A 21,292-nucleotide genomic window follows, 5' to 3' on the forward strand; every position below is an offset into this window, starting at 1 on the left:
AAAATATGCTTTGTTTTTTTTTTTGTTGGGTAATTTTTTTGTGTATGCAACAATTTTGAACGTACAACAAGAATTGCTTTTTTTTCTAAACTTTTCACTTCCTTTGGTCATTGTGCATATTGCATTCGTATTCACATTCGCTTTAATTCTACACTAGGGTGATAGCCTTAAACTTGAGTATGTTGGTATATTGACATTATATAATGTTGCGGAGTCAAAAATATAATTTTAAAAGACAAGGTTAAGGCTACAAATACATAATTTTAGTTCAGTATTGGAACGAACTCACCGCTTTAACCGCTGATGTTCGTTATCGCAATTGGAATGGCCGCAGGCCTATATTCGCTGCCCTGTGATTGTCATTGTAGCTGGTTTATTGTAGCCCATCTGGTCGTAGCTGATAAGGGTTGCGCTAGTATTGTTATAGCCGGTATGAACGCAGCTAATAAGGATGCGCTAGTAGTATTGGGGTCGGTGGTACCGCCTGGTGGTTGTTGCGCTCGTGATTCGAGGTGATCGAGTGAACCTGGTGACAATAAAAACTTCGTGTTGACTTTTACGACCTGGATGACTTGGTGCTAATTGGGTGTTCGTTGTATTACGCTGCAGCGTACTGCTGGCCCTGGAGGCGGAGGTGTTGGTTTAAGAGTCTTCTAGTAATTCGCTTGACCCTGTACTACTAAAAGGTTGTTATTTGGATTCGGACTTGTCGATGCTGTCGTATCAGCAAGAATCGTTAAATGTTTCTTAAATGTCCTTTTTGGTCCGCAGGAAATTGCAAAAAAAAGCGGAAGATTCCAAACTGTTCGATACTGGTTAAAAGCTTCGCCAGAATTAAAGGGCGTAAAATTATTTACAACACTTATTTTACCAATGTGCTGACCGGGTAGTTGGTGGATAAGAATGTGGGACTCAGTTCAACGGCAAGCAGTGTGCAATTAATAGGTTTTTCACTGCCGTCGGCTTTAAATGTCGCTTCTTTTCTTTATTTGTTTCGGTGAATGTAGCTTTTCTAATATTTCTTCGTTTGCGTTGTCGTGAAGCTAAAAGGAAATATGGATGTCTTCTATATTTCTAGCTTCACAAAAATGTTTCCACCGTTTTCGTTTTTAAGCCCGGAAACGCATGCATTTTTTTCGCTAGTGATCCCCGGTCTGTCTTTTTCTTGTTTTTCGATATCTTTTTATCGCAACTTTCGCCACATCGCTAGGTGTGTTCGCGTGAACACGCTCCCAAGTGGATCGTAGCCGTAGACCGTAGCAGCAGACCGTAACAAACCTGCTTCGCTTTGAAGACCTGACGATGAAGCGAACAGGAAACCGGATCATCTGTGGGAAGCCACTGCCAGGGACGTCCGATGTCAATCAACGTGTGGCACGACTCACCCCTGAGATAAGAGTCTCAAAGTCCTACTAAGAAGCTAGCCGGGCAACATGGGTCCATCAAAAAAAAAGTTCAGTCAAGTTGGTAATTATTTCTGTTTCCTAGTTAAAAGGGCTTTGCGGCAATTAGACATTTGTTATGGAGAACTCGTCAAAACTCCGAAAGATGATTTCTAGTGGGTATCGCTCCCACAGGAATGCAAAATCAAAAAAAAGGTGTAGACATTTTGATCTGGAGAACTCGTCAAAACTCCGAAAGGCTAGTCCGACCTAAGTGTGGACTGCCAGGGTGTTCACGGTCCTCGGTGAGTACGCGCGTGAACATCCTATGAGGTCAGTGCTCGGGGAGAATACTGGGCGAGATGTCCCCGACCGCCAAAACGCCCAAACAAAAAAAATTGTAAGTTTAAAGAAAAAATCAATTTAAAAAAATCTTGGAAAAAAAATTAAAAAATTACCATTACTGCCGGAAGGGGTGTGATGGGAATGCTGGCATCCCCTTCAAAGGCAGTAGGGCTACAGAAAAAAAAACCAAAAACAACACAAACTCATTCATACTCCTCCCTAGTGCTCCCAACCGCAACGCATGAGGGGGTCTCAAGGCCCTGCCTCTGGGACTGGTTGGGGCCACTAGGGTCAATTTCCTACACACACAGGTTGGTCCCGACACACCCAGCCGCAACGCAAAGGCGGTCTCAGGGACTCGCTAGTGGGACTGGATGGGGGTGTTGAGGCCTCCCGTCATTCACCCTGGACACCCCTCCTGCCTCCGCCGCTATGGGTGGAGAGGCTTTAAGGGCCGCTCCCCAGACTGGTGGGACAGGGAAGGGTGTCACTTTGAATCCCAGCTCAACCCGTCACAATCCAGGTGGTATTCTGCGGTACCACCTGAGACGTGGGCTGAGCTGGGGGCCTACCATTCGCTCACACACTCACACCAGACAACACAAATTCGGAAAAGAAAAAATTTTAGACATTAAAAAAAAATCCCAATTAGCGGACAAAATTATTCCTAGCCGACTAACGGACCACATTCCGGGAAAATAAAAACCCCAACTACAAAAAAAAATAAAGTGCGTGCAGCACTGCCTCATCGGGTGAATACAAAATCCCGATAACTGACGTTAAGTCACGTGGCTCCGTCAGCCACTGCCCCCGATGACCAGCCCGGACAACCTGATCCGTCTAACCATCCCACCGCAACGTAGGTGGCAGCTGCTGCGGCTGCTCACTCGGACTGGTGGGATGGTCAACCTCACAGGCTGACCCGACTGACCCTCGCGGCCAGCGCCTCAGGCGCCACGTTGGGCGCCATCTGTTATGGTAACGCATTTACGATGGAAGCAGTAAGGAAGGCGGTCGGCATGATGTGTTGGTGCACAGTGGCTAGTCATTGTCGGCTGGGGCGGGTCCTTGCCAACCTTACTGTTCCTGCGCCATAAACAGAAAAAAAAGTCATATCATGCCTTTAAAAAAAACTGACAAAAACGCAGAACTAATTCAAAACGCTCAAATGGACTAAAACAACATCCGGCCGGACCGGATGTCACGGACAGACCGTTGGCATTCAAAATCTAAATTCAAAAAAAAAACTGACGCAAAAAAATTACCGAACCGGACATGACCGGTTACTACTCTGAAATCAAAATTCAAAAAAAACTGCTGAAAATAAAATAAAAGAACCAAAAGGAAAATAAACAAAAAGGGCCGAATATATAGAGGGGCGCCGCGGGTGGTGTTGCGACGACCGGTGCTATGCCCACCCTCGAAATCCATGGCCACCGTCACACCTAAAATTCCGGTGGCCCCTTACCTGTTCACCCTACGTGCCTTCTAAATGAATGGTGACGCCAGCATTCCCATATTGTTAACAAATTTATTCAATATTCATTATTACTAACATAGCTTTCTTTTTCTGTTCTTACTGCAAGGTTTTTGAATATGTTTAAGCTTATAAATAATTTTATAAAAAAAATATAGCAATCGAAAATGCGAGCCTAATTAAAGAGGAACTCTATTCCTGTTTGTAAGTTTTTAGAAAAATTTATTGTGAGCCGCGTTTTGCGACGGTCCATTGAAAGTAATAATAATTGGTTTGTTTTATAATCTACTATACTATATGTGTAATAAAAAAATCTTTTTTTTTTGTAGAAATTTGGTTAAATGCCCTTTTCTCTTTTGTCTTTTTTTACAAACCTATCTTAGGGCTGTACAGTTTGGATACAACTTCTGATAATTGGGGCCCCCTTACAAAATTAATAGGTTGTTGTATTAGATTTACTTTGAGTTTAACAGAACATCGATTTGGTATTACACATAGTATAATGACAGTAATATGTACTATGCACTAGGAAATTTATTATAAACGCAACTAGGACTAACCTTGGGGTAAATCCTACCCCTCAAAAAAATATTGTTTCACAAGTTCAAGTAAAACGTATGCTTTTAAATTCATGGAAAAATTACGGGAGTCATACACCTGTTCAGGTAGAACGTGAACTTTTAAATTTATTGTGAACTCAACGAAATTGTTTTACAGGTTCAGGTAAAGCATGAACCTTTTAAACTTATAGTACAATTAAGGAGATCGTTTTACTTGTTCAAGTGAAACGTAATCTGTTTTACATGTAACAGTCAGGGTTGGTATTGTTTCGGGCTTAGTTCAACTCAGTCAACAAAAAATGTATACAAAAGAAGTTTTTGTTTTGATAATGCAAGCTAATCCGCATTACTTGTTATTTGCGTCTCTTAATATAGATTTAATGCATTTTAGCTGATAATGCAACTGAACTTGAATTACCAATAAAACTTCCTTACCGAAACAATATCAACACTTTTGCTCATTCCAAAATCGTATTCGCAACGATTGCATCAATTAAAAAAAATGTAATGGTAAAATTCTACCGTAACGCAAAGCAAATTTTTAATACCTGAAACACTTTTTTTTTTGTTTCACAGGCAGTATAAATTGCACACCTATGACCATTAAAATATGCTTTGTTTTTTTTTTTGTTGGGTAATTTTTTTGTGTATGCAACAATTTTGAACGTACAACAAGAATTGCTTTTTTTTCTAAACTTTTCACTTCCTTTGGTCATTGTGCATATTGCATTCGTATTCACATTCGCTTTAATTCTACACTAGGGTGATAGCCTTAAACTTGAGTATGTTGGTATATTGACATTATATAATGTTGCGGAGTCAAAAATATAATTTTAAAAGACAAGGTTAAGGCTACAAATACATAATTTTAGTTCAGTATTGGAACGAACTCACCGCTTTAACCGCTGATGTTCGTTATCGCAATTGGAATGGCCGCAGGCCTATATTCGCTGCCCTGTGATTGTCATTGTAGCTGGTTTATTGTAGCCCATCTGGTCGTAGCTTATAAGGGTTGCGCTAGTATTGTTATAGCCGGTATGAACGCAGCTAATAAGGATGCGCTAGTAGTATTGGGGTCGGTGGTACCGCCTGGTGGTTGTTGCGCTCGTGATTCGAGGTGATCGAGTGAACCTGGTGACAATAAAAACTTCGTGTTGACTTTTACGACCTGGATGACTTGGTGCTAATTGGGTGTTCGTTGTATTACGTTGCAGCGTACTGCTGGCCCTGGAGGCGGAGGTGTTGGTTTAAGAGTCTTCTAGTAATTCGCTTGACCCTGTACTACTAAAAGGTTGTTATTTGGATTCGGACTTGTCGATGCTGTCGTATCAGCAAGATTCGTTAAATGTTTCTTAAATGTCCTTTTTGGTCCGCAGGAAATTGCAAAAAAAAGCGGAAGATTCCAAACTGTTCGATACTGGTTAAAAGCTTCGCCAGAATTAAAGGGCGTAAAATTATTTACAACACTTATTTTACCAATGTGCTGACCGGGTAGTTGGTGGATAAGAATGTGGGACTCAGTTCAACGGCAAGCAGTGTGCAATTAATAGGTTTTTCACTGCCGTCGGCTTTAAATGTCGCTTCTTTTCTTTATTTGTTTCGGTGAATGTAGCTTTTCTAATATTTCTTCGTTTGCGTTGTCGTGAAGCAAAAAGGAAATATGGATGTCTTCTATATTTCTAGCTTCACAAAAATTGTTCCACCTTTTTCGTTTTTAAGCCCGTAAACGCATGCATTTTTTTCGCTAGTGATCGCCGGTCTGTCTTTTTCTTGTTTTTCGATATCTTTTTATCGCAACTTTCGCCACATCGCTAGGTGTGTTCGCGTGAACACGCTCCCAAGTGGATCGTAGCCGTAGACCGTACCAGCAGACCGTAACAGTGGCCTTACCACAATAAGGGGCGCTGCTGTGGCCGACGGGTTTCTTCCCCACATTTAATATTAGAGATCTGAGCTCGCCTTGTCTGGCAGGTCGTCGTATGGCTAACAGAAACCAAGATATTGTGGTAATAAGGAGTATGAGATAAGCCTAAGTGAGGTAACGGTAAGACTCCCACTGTTCACGAGAGGAAGAGTGATGTAGCGAAGCATTCACTGACTGCGGCGCTGGTTGATCTCAGCAATCTTCTCAAACAGACCACTGAAAGGTAAAGATTTGTTGAAAGGGGGCTTATGAGATTAATGCTCAATACTATGTAGGGTGGTACAATGGTGTAAAGATGACGCGACAACATAGCGAACTTGAGATGGCTAGAGGAAGTTGTTCCAAAATTCCAAAGGTATGGCACAAACGCGCGGATTGAGGTGGTGGATAGAGCACCCATCCCCACGATACCAAAAGTTAAGGTATGATCACCACGCATGATGAAGTCGGAGTATACGCTACGCCTTCTGCAGAGTCAGAACCCTAATATACCGACACAGGATTGGAACGTACTTAGTGCATCTCGGCGTACGGAGGAAGGTCTGACCTATATCTTCCAAACAAACAAAAAATTTAACTGCGACTAAGGAAAATAAGTCCCAAGGATAGCAATACTAACGCGCTAGAACCGGGCGACGTTGAAAAGGACCTCGAAATCCTCAAGATAAAAGGACAGTAGGAGAACGCAGACGTTGCGACGTAGTTGTAAGAGATAGAAAAACAGCAAAAAGGTGCGGCGGGTCTAACAAAGGAACCTCCAACAAAGCATTTACGCATCTAAGAGAAAACTGCAGATAATAATCGCAAAATACAAAAAGCGGGCTAGGTTAAAAATTACATCGACAGCCTCAAACCAAAAGGGCAAGAGTAGGGCGCAGACGCCACGATGATACATAAACCTTCACTACAGTAGTAGCGTCGAGCGAGCTCCTCCATACCCTTGAGGAGGGTCCGTTTGACGTGGCGCTGAGCCATGGCTCTCATCGACAACCCAACGAGGTTGCCATTATGAAAATACTGGAGGAATGCAAAAAGTTCGTATCAAAGACGCTTATGACTGCGTACAACAGAGTTTGTCCTTAAACAAGATTCAGAAGAAAAGCAAAACCGCCATGATGGAGGAAGGAGCTGAGTCTTCTTAAAATATAGGTAAAATAAATGTTTAAGCTGACAAAGGTTGCGAAAAGCGAAGAGTGCAGGAAGAATATAGAGATCTTTTGAGGATCTACAAGCGCGAAATCCACAGGGTGAAGAGAGCCGCATGGCAAAATTTCAGTGCGGACATCGAGTAATCCTGCGAAACAGCGCGGTTAAGGATAGTCAAAGCTAGGGAAAATATAGTCCAGGGACTAATAAATAAATGGTCACGTGGAAGAGTCCCTTGAAGCTCTTCTCGACGCTCATTTCGCATCGGGAGATGATGAAGGAGAGCCAGCAGACAACACGTACACTTCGATAACGTAGTGGATAGTTTACGGCTTGGTGACTGATACCAAGATCGAATGGGCGGTGAAGACTTTTTTAAGTTTAAATCGCCGGGCCCAGGTAGTATATTTCCTGCCATGCTATTCGACTGCTGCATAAGGCTGAATCATACACCCAACTCTTGAAGAGTTGTTCGTGCCGTTTTCCTACCAAAGGCGGTGAAGATCAAACATATGTATCCCAAAGACTACGTACTCATTAGCTTAACATCATTTCTGCTCAAGACCTTTGAGAGGCTGAAAGATATGTATAGAAAGTCCGGGAGAAATATACATCTATGTGTATTGAGTCTCTGGGCATATCGGAATATATGGAAATGAAAAAGCGGATGAGCTAGCTCAGACGTCTTAATCAGATTGGGCGCGTTTAAAAAAAGACGAGAGGTGCACATGATCCACCAAACAGGATTATGCAGGTCTATGGGTATTCTGACTGGACACTGCCTCCTGGCGTTAAATGCTTTTCAAATAGGCTTAATAAGTGATATCAGATGTAGGCAATGTGGGTTGGAGGAGGAAACGATCGACCACGCTTTGTGCCCATGCCCTGCGCTCACCAGGCTAAGACTCCAGCTATTAGGAGTGGCACAATTATCTGATCTAGAAGTAGTAGGTGGTATATATCATAGAAAGCTGTCATTATTTTCCAAGAGGACGGAGGTATTTTATATAATTGGTCTTAGTTTCATGACAGTTGGTCGAATTACCGGAATAACTCAGGAAGTAGCATAGGTACTAGAAAGCTTATAATACCTGTTATTTCAAAACATAGGTCCCAATTTTTGATACGGTTTTTTCAGTTTGGCCTTTGAGCAAACTTCTGGTAACGCAAAGAACTCATACAATCTACAATCAAGGACACCACGTCCTCGCGGACCGGCCAGTGCAATATAACCTAACCTAGGAGTTACACTTCACCGATAAGTGCTGGCAATATGCGCTGTGATCGGCCGAGAGTTTTCAAAACATTGATAATCTAGGTGGAGCCGGCGAGTACCTTCAGGACCAAAGTTAAAGAATATATGGAAAGAAGATAACACCTAGGATTCCGAACTTGTTGACAGTCGGTAACAAAGTGTCATCGATCTGAGCATCCAATGGAAGTTTTTTCCCAGTGATGCATGCCGTGATTTCACAGCACTATACTGATTGGAGGGTGGAGCCGTGTGTAGAAGTCCACGAAAGTGGGGAAAGCTTCTGACCGCCATTCACCTGGGAATGGCCTGAGCGATTCTTTTGCATGCGGTTCAAGCAGCTCACTACTGCCGGTCGCTTGCGGCCAAGTATCCTCTGGGTAGCCGCTAAACGGTGAGCTAAAGTGAGAAGGCGACAACCTGCCTAGGCCACTCTCAAATAATCGGTTTAAGGGCTAGACGGGGGAGATCTCATCGGCAGCATCTGTACACCTCTAGGTGCGGCTGCAAACGGGCGCCTGTCTTGAAGCAAGCGGCTCGCTATATAAAAGTGCAAGTAATATTTTCACCCCCGCTGAGCGGGTTGTGCGCTGGGCTTGGGACCCGCCACGTAAAACCATATTTCAATGAAATATAACAACAAGCCTCGGATAAATACACTCTCTGTTGATGACGACCATGGCAAACGTTTGAAGGACAATGAATTGAGGGCATGCACCTTGAACGTCCGATCCCTGAAAGGGATTGTTGCAGATGCCCGGCTGGTTGATGCCCTCGTCAAAGCAAAATCTGACATCACCGCCATCCAAGAAATGCGTTGGACGAAGCAAGGAAGAAAGAAGATCAAAAATTGTAACATCTATTGGAGTGGCCATACGAATAATCACAGTTTCGGCGTCGGATTCGTGGTGGGAGAGAGATTTTGTCGCCAAGTGCTGGCGTTCACGCCTGTGGACGAGCGTCTCGCCGCTATCCGAATAAAAGCAAAATTTTTTAATATATCATTCATCTGGAGAAAGACGATGAGGTGAAAGACACTTTTTATGAACAATTAGAACGCACATACGAGCGCTGCCCCCGTCATGATATAAAAGTCGTGCTTGGCGACTTTAATGCCAGGGTCGGCAAAGAAGGTGTTTTTGACCCTACAGTCGGAAAGTTCAGCCTACACAATGAAACTTCTCCTAACGGACTGAGGCTGATTGACTTTGCCGGTGCTCGAAACATGGTCATATCCAGCACGAGGTTCATGCGTAAAAAGATACATCAAGTTACATGGCTGTCTCCAGATCGAAATACTCGCAATCATATCGATCACGTTGTGATAGACGGACGGCATGCCTCCAGTGTTTTAGATGTGCGCACGATCCGAGGACCTAACATCGATTCGGACCATTATCTCGTTGCAGTCAAAATACGCACCCGCCTCAACGCGGCTAAAACAAGGAACAAAAAACACAAGGAAAGCTAGACGTCGAAAAGCTTCAATCACAACAGACTGCCAATGATTGCGCAACTCGACTCTTACACCTGCTCTCTGAGAGCACAACTCATCCTGAAGGAATACAGGAGCAGTGGGAGCATATCTCCAAAACACAAAGTATTGCCGCCGAGGAAAAAATTGGTTACCGGCGGCCACGAAAAAACAACTGGTACGATGAAGAATGCCGCGTTGCAACCGAAAGAAAAGACGCTGCCTACAGGGCTACGTTAAAAGCGAGCGCGACAAGAGGAATGTGTGAACGCTTTCGTGAGTTGAAAAGGGAAGCGAGATTCAGGAAGAAAAAAGCAGAAGCAGAAAGGCGTGAGTGCGAGGAGCTTGAGCTGCTAGCCACCAGGAATAACGCCCGAAAGTTCTACCAAAAAATACGGCGACAGACGGAAGGGTTTAAGACCGGGGCAAACTCCTGTAGGAATGAAAACGGCGACCTTGTAACTGATGTCCAGAGAGTGCTTAGATTATGGAGGGAATACTTCTCTGCTCTCCTAAATGGAGGCAGCAATTCACCGCGCAGAGATGAAGAACCCGATCCCGCAATCGATGATGATGGAATATATGTCCCCCCGCCCGATTATGACGAAGTTAGAATAGCAATAACCAGATTGAAAAACAACAAGGCCGTGGGCGCTAATGAATTGCCTGCGGAGCTATTCAAGTACGGCGGCGAGGAGTTGGTAAGGCGCATGCAGAAGCTTCTTCGCAAAATATGGGCGGACGATTGCATGCCCGACGGTTGGAATCTAAGTGTTCTTTGCCCAGTCCAAAAGAAGGGGGATACTGCAAAATGTACCAACTATCGTGGAATCAGCCTTCTTAATATCGCATATAAGGTCCTTTCAAGTGTATTGTGCGAAAGATTGAAGCCCACCGTGAACCGGCTGATTGGACCTTATCAGTGCGGCTTCAGACCTGGTAAATGTACCATCGACCAGATTTTCACAATGATCCAAATCTTGGAAAAAACCCGTGAAAAGAGAATCAACACACATCACCTCTTCGTCGACTTTAAAGCCGCCTTCGACAGCACGAAAAGGAGCTGCGTATATGCCGCTATGTCTGAATTTAGTTTCCCCGCAAAACTTTTACGGCTGTGCAAAATGACGTTGAGTAACACCATCAGCTCAGTCAGAATTGGGAAGGACCTCTCCGAGCCGTTCGAAACTAAACGAGGTTTCAGACAGGGAGACCCCCTATCATGCGATTTCTTTAATTTGATGCTGGAGAAAATTATACTAGCTGCAGAACTTAACCGCACTGGAAAAATATACTATAAAAGCGTGCAATTACTGGCATATGCTGATGACATTGATATCATCGGCCTAAACACCCGCGCTGTTAGTTCTGCTTACTCCAAACTAGAAAAAAAAGTGGTAAAAATTGGTTTGATGGTGAATGAGGACAAAACGAAGTACCTGCTGTCATCCAGCAAAGAGTCAGCGCATACGCGCCTTGGCAACCACGCTACTGTTGGCAGCCATAATAATAGTAAAACACTTCGTTTATTTGGGAACCAGCATCAACACTAGCAACAACATCAGCACTGAAATCCAGCGAAGAATCAATCTTGCCAATAAATGTTACTTTGGACTAGGTAGGCAATTAAAAAGTAAATTCCTTTCTCGGCGAACGAAAATCATACTCTACAAGTCACTTATCGTACCCGTCCTGCTATATGGGGCAGAAGCATGGACCATGACAACAGCAGATGAAGCGGCTTTGGAAGTGTTCGAGAGAAAAGTTCTTCGAAAGATTTATGGACCTCTACGCGTAGGCGATGACGAGTACCGAAGAAGATTTAATGATGAGCTGTACGAGCTATACACAGACATCAACATAGTCCAGCGAATTAAAACGCAGCGGCTGCGCTGGTTAGGCCATGTTATGCGAATGAAAGATGATGCTTCGGCGAAGAAAGTGTTTCTATCGGAACCCGCCTATGGAAGCAGAGGTAGAGGGCGGTCCCCACTCCGTTGGAAGGACCAGGTGGAAAACGATTTAAACTCCCTTGGTGTGACCAATTGGCGCCGGTTAGCGGAGCGAAGGAGCGACTGGCGCGTCTTGTTGGACGGCCATAACCGTTTAGACGGTTAAGCGCCAATTAAGTAAGTAAGTTAGTACTGATGCCCACTGGTACTCTCTGCAAGAAAATGAACTGATCAAGTTCCGGAGGAACGCGGTATGAATCCTTAGGTTTACTTCTTGGATCGCTTCGACTTAGATGCCTTGCCGAAATATAAACAAGCTTATTATTTATTTATTTATTTATTTATTTATTTATAGCTGTGGGTTTCCCGTCATTCTAGCGAAATCATCAGTGGACGTTATAAACAAGCATATACAGCTTTGTCCAACACAGAAAAATAGCTTGTTGACTGGATGCAATTATTGTATAGTTTGGTGCTTCTAGTTGCTAGTTTAGTGCTAAATTGGGTTGCGTTGGAATAACATCTCTTTTTTAGATTAATCACGAGTTTGGATTGAAGGAGCGGAAGATATTCTTAATTCTGACTAAATTTGTTGATCAAAATTGTTTACTGTGCTGGTCGTTTGACACTCTTCCTCCTTGAACCAATTGTAGGTAGATTAAGTTTCACTCAAGTTATTTGGGTCAATGGCCACCGTTGTGTGGTGATAGCGTGCTCCGCCTACCAAACCGAAGGGCTAGGTTCAAGTCCAGGGAAAAGCAACATCAAATATTTTTTTAATTAAAAACAAGTATTTCTAAGCGAGGTCGCCCCTCGGAAGTGGTTTGGCAAACACTTCGCGAGTATTTCTGCCATTAAAAGTTTCTGAGTCAAAATTCAATGGCTTCGCATCTGCCGTGCGGAGTCGGTGTAAAGCCTGTAGGTTTCTACCCACCAATTCGTAGGAAGAACTAAAAAAAAGCGAACGCCAATTTCTTCGGAGGTAAATTACCCCAAGTAATTATATATTTTCTTTTAGGGTCAATAAACCTACTTGAGAGCACTAAGTCCAAAATGATTTAATGACTTTAGCCCGTATGTCACTTGAATTTTAAGTATTTAACCAGCTTTAGATGCTGAAATGAACTAAGTGAGGTTTGTGTGACGAAAATTGTTCCTTTTTAAGAATTTTTGCTGTCATTTACTCAGAAGCTAAAAATGGACTAAGTAACTTTTGCTTGAACGCCGACTGTAACATATGTAATAATACACGGAATGATTACGTTTAGTGTTCAAATAGAATTTCCTCTTTATTCATCAAACGCTTTCTTTTACACGAAAATATTACAAATTACTAATACATATTTACACTAATACTTACAAACTAGATGTACATGAATTCATAATAAACAAATGTTAGTCAGCATATTCTAATAACCCATTTATGTATATATGTATGGGGTTCTGCAGTCAATATGACTAATGGGCACATATGTCGGTCAGTGTGACTAAACGACATATGTGTCGGCCAATGTGACGGGTTGATAAATGTAAACAAGCTCATGCTGAGTTCAAGTGATTATCTGGGTCAGTAAAATATGAGTACTTGTGTGGTCTATAAGTGTGTGTATATTTTGTATCGTGAAATGCATTCATAGTGAGGTGCATTCCAAATAACACTACTTGACCGTATGCTCTCAGGTTAAGGATTATTCTAATATTTACTCTTAAATATCTCTTTTCTTAACAGGGTCAAACAGAAGATCCCGATCCAGAGAAGCACCCCGTTCCAATTCGGCTCTGCAACAAAATGATTAAAACCATAAAAGAATTTACGACTGGAGTCTTCATTGTGAATATAATGTGTAATCCAGCACTGCGCAAACGTCACTGGAAGGAAATGTCCGAAATAGCAGGTTTTGACATAACACCTGATGCGGGTACTACACTCAGCAAAATTATTGATATGCAACTTGATAATAAACTCGATCAATTCGAAATAATAAGTATTGGTGCAAACAAAGAATTACAATTACAAAATAATTTACATGCAATGATCAAAGAATGGGATACACGCCTCTTCCCCACTGGGCCCTATAAGGATACCGGTGTTATGATACTTTCCAATTTAGATGATATACAAGCATTGCTAGACGATCACATACTAAAAACATTAACCATGCGTGGTTCGGCATTTATGAAACCATGCGAAGAGGAGGTGTTGGCATGGTACGAGAAGATAATGCGCGTAAATGCTACGCTCGATCAATGGGGCAAAGTGCAATCGAATTTCTTATATTTGTTACCAATATTCTCTTCGAAAGATATTGTGGCACAAATGCCCGAAGAGGGGCGGCTATTTCAGGTAGTCGAGCAAACATTTATGCGCAATATGGGTCTAGTGCTACGACAACCATTGGTAATGGAGACGGCACCACAGCCGGGTCTACTCGAATCGTTAATAAAAGCCAATGAACTGCTTGAAGATATAACAACGGGAGTTAGTAATTATTTGGAAAAGAAAAGATTATATTTTCCGCGCTTCTTTTTCTTATCCAACGATGAAATGTTGGAAATTTTATCTGAAACAAAAGATCCGCTACGTGTACAACCACATTTGAGTAAATGTTTTGAAGGTATTAACCTACTTGAATTTGATGTTAAAAAGAATGTGTTGGCCATGATCAGCTCAGATCAGGAAAAGATTAATTTTGTCGAGCAAGTATCAACTGAGGCGGCGGGTGGCAGCGTAGAGAAGTGGTTAGTAGGTGTTGAGGGTGAAATGTTGAAAGCCGTACGTAACGAAATGGAACGTTCGTACGCGCATTATCCAACTATAAAACGCTACGATTGGGTTTTATATTGGCCACAAATGGTTGTGCTGTGCGTTTCACAGGTCTATTGGGCCAGCATGGTTCATATGAATTTGAGACGTTCAGCTGTTAGTCAAGCGGTTATGAATGATTTCTTTGGCAGCCTTAATCGTGATCTCAATGATATTGTCGCCTTAATACGTTCAACACATATAAATAATTTGAATCGCATAACGATTAAATCATTAATCGTAATAGATGTGCATGCAAAAGATGTAGTCGAAGATTTGATACGCATGAAAATAAGTAGTGAATTCGATTTTCAATGGATGGCACAGTTGCGTTATTATTGGGAGAACGGTGACAGTTTGGTGCGTATTATAAATGCGACCGTACCATATGCTAACGAATATTTGGGTAATTCTGATCGTTTGGTTATAACACCTCTCACCGATCGTTGTTATCGTACCTTGGTGGGTGCTTATCAGCTGCATTTGAATGGCGCACCCGAAGGTCCGGCTGGTACCGGTAAAACTGAGACTACAAAAGATTTGGCTAAAGCGCTTGCGGTACAGTGTAAAGTTTTTAATTGTTCGGATGGTTTGGATTATAAAGCGATGGGTAAATTTTTTAAAGGTCTTGCATCATGTGGCGCATGGGCATGTTTTGATGAATTCAATCGTATTGAGCTCGAAGTTTTATCTGTAGTTGCCCAACAAATTTTACTCATCATACAAGCTGTACGCGCCAAAGCTGTCAAATTTATATTTGAAGGCACCGAACTCACACTAAATCCAGCATGTTATGTCTGCATAACTATGAATCCCGGTTATGCGGGACGCTCTGAGTTGCCAGATAATTTGAAGGTGCTCTTTCGTTCAGTCGCTATGATGGTGCCCGATTATGCAATGATTGGTGAAATCTCTCTTTACTCATATGGATTTGTGGATGCTCGTAAACTATCGGTGAAAATCGTTACCACATATCGTTTATGTTCGGAACAATTGTCAATGCAAAATCATTATGATTATGGTATGCGTGCTGTAAAGACTGTACTCTCGGCCTGTGGTAATTTGAAAAAGAAATATCCAAATGATTGGGAGGATATATTGTTGTTACGTTCATTGCTCGATGTTAATTTACCTAAATTTATGTCATTTGATATACCACTCTTCGAAGGTATCATATCGGATATTTTTCCTGGTGTAATATTACCTGAAACCGATTATAGTTTGATTGAGACAGAATTCAATCGTATTTGTGCTGAAATGGTGTTGGAGCCGACTGAAAGTTTCCTCATTAAAGTCATACAAACTTATGAGATGATAATTGTGCGTCATGGATTTATGTTGGTTGGTGAGCCATTAGCTGGTAAAAGTAATACTTTGAAAGTGCTCGCACAAGTGCTTTCGGCTCTGAAAATCAAAGCGCCTAACAAGAGTTCCTACTTTCAACACGTCCAAATGGGCATAATGAATCCAAAATCAATAACAATGAATCAATTGTATGGTTCATTTGATCCCGTCTCATATGAATGGAATGATGGTATAATAGCGAAAATATTTCGAGAGTTTGCTATGACACCAACACCGGATAGGAAATGGGTAAGATATTGTAACGAATTTAGTGAAATTCCGCTTATTCCAAATCTTCTGCTACCGTTCGAATCGCTAACTGTTGAATAAATAACTCCAATATTCAATAATGCAAAAATGGTCTTTATTAGACTACTTTGAAAGTACTTCACAATAACACTTAACTTCACAACCAATAGCGTGCTTAAATCAACCCGATTACTGACTACTCAGCTTGCTCTGCTTTTATACTCTCTGTTGCCTTGTCCGCATATTTCTAAAAATGTCTATATGTTTCCCCCTCTAGAATCTTCTACTTTATTACCAGCTATATGCGTGTGTATTTTTAGTTTATAGTCTCTCGCATAGGAATATGCGTGTGTATATGTGAGTACTACTTCGGCTGATAATTACATGTGTTTATGAGTATCTCTCCGTTGCCTTGTATGTACGTGTGTAGATGATGATGGATTTGTTTAGGTACATACTGCTTAGTATCGGCTTAGTGATGGTAGTATCGCTTTGTGATACTAATATTCGTAACAATATTAATGTAACCTTTCAGGCTATATAAAAAAAAAATGTACCCGTTACATCTCTTAATACGTAACATTTCCTCAACACTATTTCGTACTAAAAATTCTAATTATGCCCATCTTAGCGATCCATAAATTACATTTACCATCACAACTTCGGCATTAAACTTTGTATGTTTACCCTTTCGCCCATTATTTAATGTTTCGCTTTGCTGATTTTTCCTCATCTGCCTCTCCATTTCCTTTTACTATCACTATACCTCTTTCTTTCTTTTCATGTTCCCCCTCATTCTCCCTTTCTCTATCTATTTATACGCCCCCTTAATTTCTACTTCTCTCTTGCTTCTTCCCCTTGTACTTGTCCTTGCCCTTTCCCGCTTCTCGCTTCTTTCTCAACTTCTTGCGTTTATTCTTTCTCCTTTTCACCTCCTACATCTCTCGATTTCTGCCCCTCCCTTTCTTGTCTTCCAGCATTTTCTCCCTTCCCTTTCCGATCCCTCTATAACCCCTTCAACCTTTTATTTTTCAATACTCTTTCTGTACCCTTCTTGGTCTTTTTTTCCTTCTTCCAATTTCGTTTCCGCAACCCACTCTATCTGACCCTACCTCTTTTTGTCCTGCTTTTATTCCACTCCTTTTTTCCTCATCGTTCCTCTATCATCCTTCGCCACTTTCCTCCCACTTCTCCGTCTTCTCAGTCCCCTCTATCTCTCTATTTCCTTCCCTTTTTATACTCAGCTGAGCATAACCGTACGCCGTAACGGCATAAACTAATCTAGATAGATATATACTTCTATATATCAAAATTATCTGGAGAAAAAAAAATCATTTAGCCATGTCCGTCCATCTGTCCGTAAACACGATAACTTGAGTAAATTTTGAGGTATCTTAATGAAATTTGGTATGTAAGTTCCTGGGCACTCATCTAAGATCACTATATAAAATTAACGAAATCGGACTATAACCACGCCCACCTTTTCCATATCGAAAATTTCGAAAAACCGAAAAAGTGCGATAATTCATTACCAAAGACAGATCAAGCGATGAAACTTGGTAGGTGGGTTGACCTTATGACGCAGAATAGAAAATTAGTAAAATTTTGGAAAATGGGCGTGGCGCTGCCCACTTTTAAAAGAATGTAATTTAAAAGTTTTGCAAGCTGTAATTTGGCAGCTGATTATGTAATGTTCGGTTACACCCGAACTTAACCTTCCTTACTTGTTGTCCCTATCCTCCCATTTCATATTCACATTTTTCTCTACCTACCTCGCTTCCTCATCTTTACCATATATTTTTTTAAGGGGTGTAAGACCAGCTTTGCTTGCGGTTCTCTAGCCAAACATGTATTGTACACAGACTAAAAAAGGAAACTCTCTTTTTAGGTTATCTTTGATGGACCAGTCGACGCGGTTTGGATTGAAAATATGAACACAGTTTTGGATGATAATAAAAAATTGTGTCTCAATTCGGGTGAGGTTATAACCATGACCAATGAAATGTCTATGATCTTTGAAGTAATGGACTTGGCTCAAGCTTCGCCAGCTACAGTTTCACGCTGTGGCATGATTTATATGGAAACATCTTCATTGGGTTGGCGTTCGTTTGCAAATTGTTGGTTGAAAAAATGTGATCCTGTTTGGGCCGATGATGAAAATAAGGAATATATATTGCAATTCTTTGAATGGCTACTTGAACCGGTACTTAAACATAAATTTTTAACTAAGTATGCCCGGTGAGTAAATCCAGTTGCATGTCTTAAAACATTCAGGATCAAGAGAACTTTACTGTGTTTGGGTCTACTCTGGGCAGTGCAGGTGATTACAATGTTTGTAAGTCAAGTCTTCCAGAGCTTCGTTCAATGGATAGTGACAAAGCTTCCTTTTCCTGGTATTACCTATACAGATCTTTGATCGAAGGTCAATATAATAATCTAATTTTCGATAAGAATTTAGAATGACAATAAAATAATTTTATGCGCAGTAACGGTATCGATATGGCTCTGACATTTTAGGGTTTTTGTTTTCGGGATCATTTTGAATCCGAATAATTTCTTGAGTCTTTTTGGGATTATATCGGAGCTATTTCTTCACCATTTCTGGTTCTTTTCAAAAATCTCCTGATCATTTCGGTATTGCTTTCCGGATACTTTTGAAACCATCTTCTGATCATTTTGGTACTGTTGTCTTCTTTGAAGCTATTTCAGGAAAATCTCCTAGAGTTACTCTCGGAAATATTTCTGGACTATTTTGGGACGTTTCGTAACTGTTTTCGGAATATTTTCGGGAGTATTTAGTAACAGTTGCCAGATTTTTTTCGTATTTTTTTCAGAATCATTTCGGGTCTGCTCCTAGATCACATCGTTACCGTTAAGGGAACATTTAGTAATTATGTTGAGACAATATCGGCATAATTCCAAAATCTTTTCAAGAACTTCGGTATCATTTCTGCTCTATTTTGCGACAATTTCTGTAATGTTGCGGGTTTATATCGGAATTGCTTTTAGATCGGGTCAAATATGGATATGCATTGAGTTAAAAACCATTTTTGACTTTAAGTTCAACGAAATTTTATGAAAAAAAGCAACACCAAAATCTTTAGAATTTGAGATTAGAAAATATGTTTTTAAGCCGGGCTGTTCCTCGGCAGTAATTTGGCAAACACTCCGAGTGTATTTCTGTCATGAAAAAACTTATCATGAAAATTCATTTGCTTGCAGATGTCCCTCGGAGCCGACATAAAACATGATCTTTGTAGAAAAAACTAAATAGGAACACGACGCAAATTGAAAGAGAAGCCAACCTAAATCTCCTCGGAGGTACATAAGTACATATATAGCGTCTTGTATTTACTTTATGTTTATGAACGGAGCCGTTGAGGCTAGTATGTCTTAAATAGCTCATTACAGATTAGGAGAGGAGAGTCATGGGAAAGAAACACCGTGGAAGTTAGATATTCCTATATTACCTGCAACTTCCCCCTGTGGGTTAGGGGTAGTAGAATATACCGGCGGTAGGTATATCGGTCGCAAAAGGCGGCTTAAATATCATGGCTATTCAATCCATGTGTGGTGTAACTCAAAAGGAAGCACTTTGGGCATGTGTATTACATGCGCGACCCTATCACTGTCGTTATTAAAAACTGTATCCTGGGGAGCAGGAAGTCAGTTGTGACTTGTATATAATGTATCATAGAGGCTTGTATACAGGTTTCGACTCCTGTCCTTTGGATCGGCCCTTAGTGAGAGATTCGAGGGGGTTGTGGGCTCACCTCAAATGCGAGAGGAGTTCACTTTTTGGGAAGTTGAGAATAAAGCATACTTCACGAAGCTATGCAGTATTTCCTTCGCTGAAGTTGGCAATAAAGCTTTTCTTAGGGGTAATGCAGTCTCTTCAGGTCTTCTTCGTTGGAAAGTCGACAATAAACCATTCTCTTCGGAGTAAAGCGGTCTTCTTTGTTGGAAAGTTGACAATAAAGCATTCTCTTAGGAGTAAAGCGGTCTTCTTCGTTGGAAAGTTTAGTTAGTTTATAAAATTTTCCCTTGACCGCCCCCAAGGATAAAGTGTCTTACTTACCTATTCTAACCTAAGCATACATTTTTCAATAATTCTTTCGCCGAAGGTCAAAGAAACGGTTGATCAAATCTCTTAATGCAGTTTTCTTCGTTGTAGCGTTTACAATAATAATAATCTTTGGAATAATGCGATCTTCTTCGTTGGAACGTTTACAATAAAGTATTATCTTTGGAATAATGCGATCTTCTTCATTGGAACGTTTGCAATAAAGAATTATCTTTGGAATAATCCCGTCTTCTTTGTTGGAACGTTTACAATAAAGAATTATCTTTGGAATAATGCAGTCTTCTTCATTGGAACGTTTACAATAAAGCATTAGCTTTGGAATAATGCGGTCTTCTTCGTTGGAACGTTTACAATAAAGCATTATCTTTGGAATAATGCGGTCTTCTTCGTTGGAACGTTTACAATAAAGCAATATCTTTGAAATAATGCGTTATTCTTCGTTGGAACGTTTACAATAAAGCATTAACTTGGAATAATGCGATCTTCTTCGTTGGAACGTTTACCATAAAGCATTGTCCTTAGAATAACGTGGTCTTCTTCATTGGAACGTTTATAATAAAGCATTAATTTTGGAATAATGTGATCTTCATTGGAACGTTTACAACAAAGCATTATCTTTGGAATAATGCGGTCTTCTTCGTTGGAACGTTTACAACAAAACATTATCTTTAGAATAATGCGGTCCTCTTCGTTGGGACGTTTACAATAAAACATTATCTTTGGAATAAACCGGACTTCTTGGTTGGAACGTTTACCATAAAGCATTATCTTTGGAATAATGCGGTCTTCTTCGTTGGAACGTTTGCAATAAAGCATTATCTTTGGAATAATACGGTCTTTTTCGTTGGAACGTTTACAATAAAGCATTATCTTTGAAACAATGCGGTATTCTTCGTTGGAACGTTTACAATAAAGCATTATCTTTGGAATAACGTGGTCTTCTTCGTTGGAGCGTTTACAATAAAGCATTGTCTTTGGAATAATGCGGTCTTCTTCGTTGGAACCTTTACAATAAAGCATTATCTTTGGAATAATGCGGTCTTCTTCGTTGGGACGTTTACAATAAAGCATTATCTTTGGAATAATGCGGTATTCTTCGTTCGAACGTTTACTATAAAGCATTATCTTTGAATTAGAGCGGTCTTCTTCGTTGGAACGTTTACAATAAAGCATTATCTTTGGAATAATGCGGTCTTCTTCGTTGGAACGTTTACAATAAAACATTATCTTTAGAGTAATGCTTTCCTCTTCGTTGGGACGTTTACAATAAAGCATTATCTTTGGAATAATACGGTCTTCT

General features: G+C 40.9%; 1 protein-coding gene across 1 annotated transcript in view; it reads left to right on the forward strand.

The window, feature by feature from the left end:
* The window catches only part of Dhc62B (Dynein heavy chain at 62B), an 84,985-nt gene that overhangs the window by 21,347 nt on the left and 42,346 nt on the right, over positions 1-21,292 (forward strand). The window contains exons 3-4 of the mRNA XM_067788026.1: positions 13,242-15,908; positions 17,797-18,111. Of these exons, the coding sequence (XP_067644127.1) occupies positions 13,242-15,908; positions 17,797-18,111 (2,982 nt within the window). The remainder of the gene's footprint in view (positions 1-13,241; positions 15,909-17,796; positions 18,112-21,292) is intronic.

Source organism: Eurosta solidaginis, chromosome 5 (genome assembly GCF_040869045.1).
Source record: "Eurosta solidaginis isolate ZX-2024a chromosome 5, ASM4086904v1, whole genome shotgun sequence".
In the NCBI taxonomy this organism is placed as follows: Eukaryota; Metazoa; Arthropoda; class Insecta; order Diptera; family Tephritidae; genus Eurosta; species Eurosta solidaginis.